The sequence below is a fragment of the Nicotiana sylvestris genome, chromosome 8 (assembly GCF_000393655.2).
Source record: "Nicotiana sylvestris chromosome 8, ASM39365v2, whole genome shotgun sequence".
Lineage (NCBI taxonomy): Eukaryota > Viridiplantae > Streptophyta > Magnoliopsida > Solanales > Solanaceae > Nicotiana > Nicotiana sylvestris.
The window spans coordinates 154,829,104-154,831,165 of NC_091064.1; the positions used below are offsets into that span (position 1 = coordinate 154,829,104).

Below are 2,062 nucleotides of genomic sequence, written 5' to 3' on the forward strand. Positions count from 1 at the left end.
AGGAATGAGCTGGATGAACATGGAAATGCTATAAGGAACAAAGAAAGGCTTGCTATCCAACGATTCAATCAAGAGGAATGGATCGATTATGATGAGACTTTTGGCCCAGTAGCTCGCATGGAAGCTATTAGGATCCACATTGCATTCGCTTCACATATGGAATTCACCTTATTCCAAATGGACGTGAAGAGTGCCTTCCTGAATGGTTTTCTCAAAGAAGAAGTCTATATCAAGCTACCTCCAAGCTTTTGAATGTCATGGACATCCTGAACATGTATTCAAATTGGATAAGGCATTGTACGGATTGAAGCATGCCCATAGAGCATGGTACGGGAGACTATCCAGTTTCTCGTGGAAAATGGCTTCACAAGAGGAAAGATTGACAATACATTATCTTTGAAGAAACGAGGAAGGAACCTGCTCATTGATCAGATTTATGTGGATGACATCATATTTGGAGCTACAACTAACTCATTATGTGAAAAATCTGCTAAACTCATGGGAAGTGAGTTTGAAATGAGTATTATGGGGGAACTGAATGTCTTCCTGGGTCTTCAAGTGAAGCAGTCCATAAAGGGAACATGTATCAGTCAGAAATGCATCAAAAAACTCTTGAAAAGGATTGATATGTCAACATGGGAATCATTGGATCTCTACTCTACCTTACTGCCAGCAGGCCAGACATTGTATTCAGTCTGGGATTACATGCAAAGTTCCAATCAAATCCTGAGGAATCTCATCTGAAGGCTGCTAAGAGAATTCTAAGATATTCTAAGGGCACACAGAACCTGGTTCTGTACTATACTTCAGGTGACAATTTCAACCTTATTGGTTATGCTGGCACTGATTATGCAGGTTATCTGGTGGACAGGAAAAACACATATGGAATGGATCATTTCCTTGAATTATGTTTTATCTCATGGGGTACTAGAAAACAAAACTCAGTAGCTCTCTCAACAGCTGAAGAAGAGTATGATGCAACTGGCTCGTGATGTGCTCATTCACTGTGGATCAAGCAAAAAAATTGGAAGAGTTTGGTGTATACATTAATTGTGTACCGCTTCTATGTGTCAACACCAGTTCTCTCAACATGGCAAAGAACCCATTTCTACACAAGAAAACCAAGCACATTGATATCAGACACCATTTTCTCAAGGACTATGTGGAAAATGGTCTTATTTGTATAAGATTTTGTTGCACGGAAGATCAAATTGCAGATATCTTCACCAAAGCTCTGAGCAAGGAACACTTTGAGAAACAAGATGGCATTGGGATCACTTGAACCTAATTGAGAACCTAGTTCTACTGACATGATTATGATAGTCAAGGTAAAATTGGCTAAAGTGTTTTCTGACTAGGTCTAACTCACATCTATACCGTTACAGGTAAACACGCATGATGATCATAGAAGCTAAAGGAACAGTGTTGAACTTCGGAGGAGAGTTGCAAAAACCCTTTTACAAAAACAGGTCCGGAACCTGGTTCCTGCACCATAGGTTAGTAGTAATGTGTTTTTCGCATGCTTGTTCAAAGAAAAAGATAGCAAAATTAATTCAATTGCCACATCATCCGACTTTTCAGACTAGCAGTTCTAAATCATTATCTCCCTTTGCACCTTTTACCACCTCTCTCACCATGGCCAACGAATAATCGACTTTTTCTATTGCCATCAACATCACTCCCACATCTCCTCCTCCCTTAACATCATCACCAGAAACTCACTTCTTCAATATATCTGATACTACTGTACCCATACCGATTTCCTGCTCTTCTCCAGTCACCTCATATCCAGTCTCACTTCTATGTGTCGCCAACCCTACTTCTCCTCTGTTCCTGAATCTCAGGGGGAAGAAACTCCATTCTTAGGGGATGAAAGAATTCTGGTGCTTTTTGAGTCTCCGATTCATGACACCCTCATAGAAGAATCTGTTGAAGAACCTGATTCTCTTTTAGCTGAAACAAACCAGGTGGTTGTAGAAGAAAGGGGCTTTTGAGTCTGCCTTGCAGAAGAGTAAGTAGAGTATTACAAAAAGAAGAAGAAGAGGTTGATGAAATAGGGGGA

The 2,062-nt window shown here is 40.2% G+C and overlaps 1 protein-coding gene across 1 annotated transcript; it reads left to right on the forward strand.

The window, feature by feature from the left end:
• The first annotated feature begins 324 nt into the window (after positions 1-324).
• On the forward strand, positions 325-992 carry LOC138875879 (secreted RxLR effector protein 161-like). The gene is made up of 2 exons (XM_070154754.1): positions 325-566; positions 677-992. The coding sequence occupies exons 1-2, from the start codon at positions 325-327 to the stop codon at positions 990-992; spliced, it is 558 nt and encodes a 185-aa protein (XP_070010855.1).
• The last annotated feature ends 1,070 nt before the right edge of the window (positions 993-2,062 follow it).

Bases quoted from the DNA above. Each gene is read 5' to 3' on its own strand.
- LOC138875879 (XM_070154754.1), top strand. From the start codon at position 325: ATGGTACGGGAGACTATCCAGTTTCTCGTGGAAAATGGCTTCACAAGA. The intron at 567-676 runs GTCCATAAAGGG...TACTGCCAGCAG, and splicing joins CTGGGTCTTCAAGTGAAGCA to GCCAGACATTGTATTCAGTC.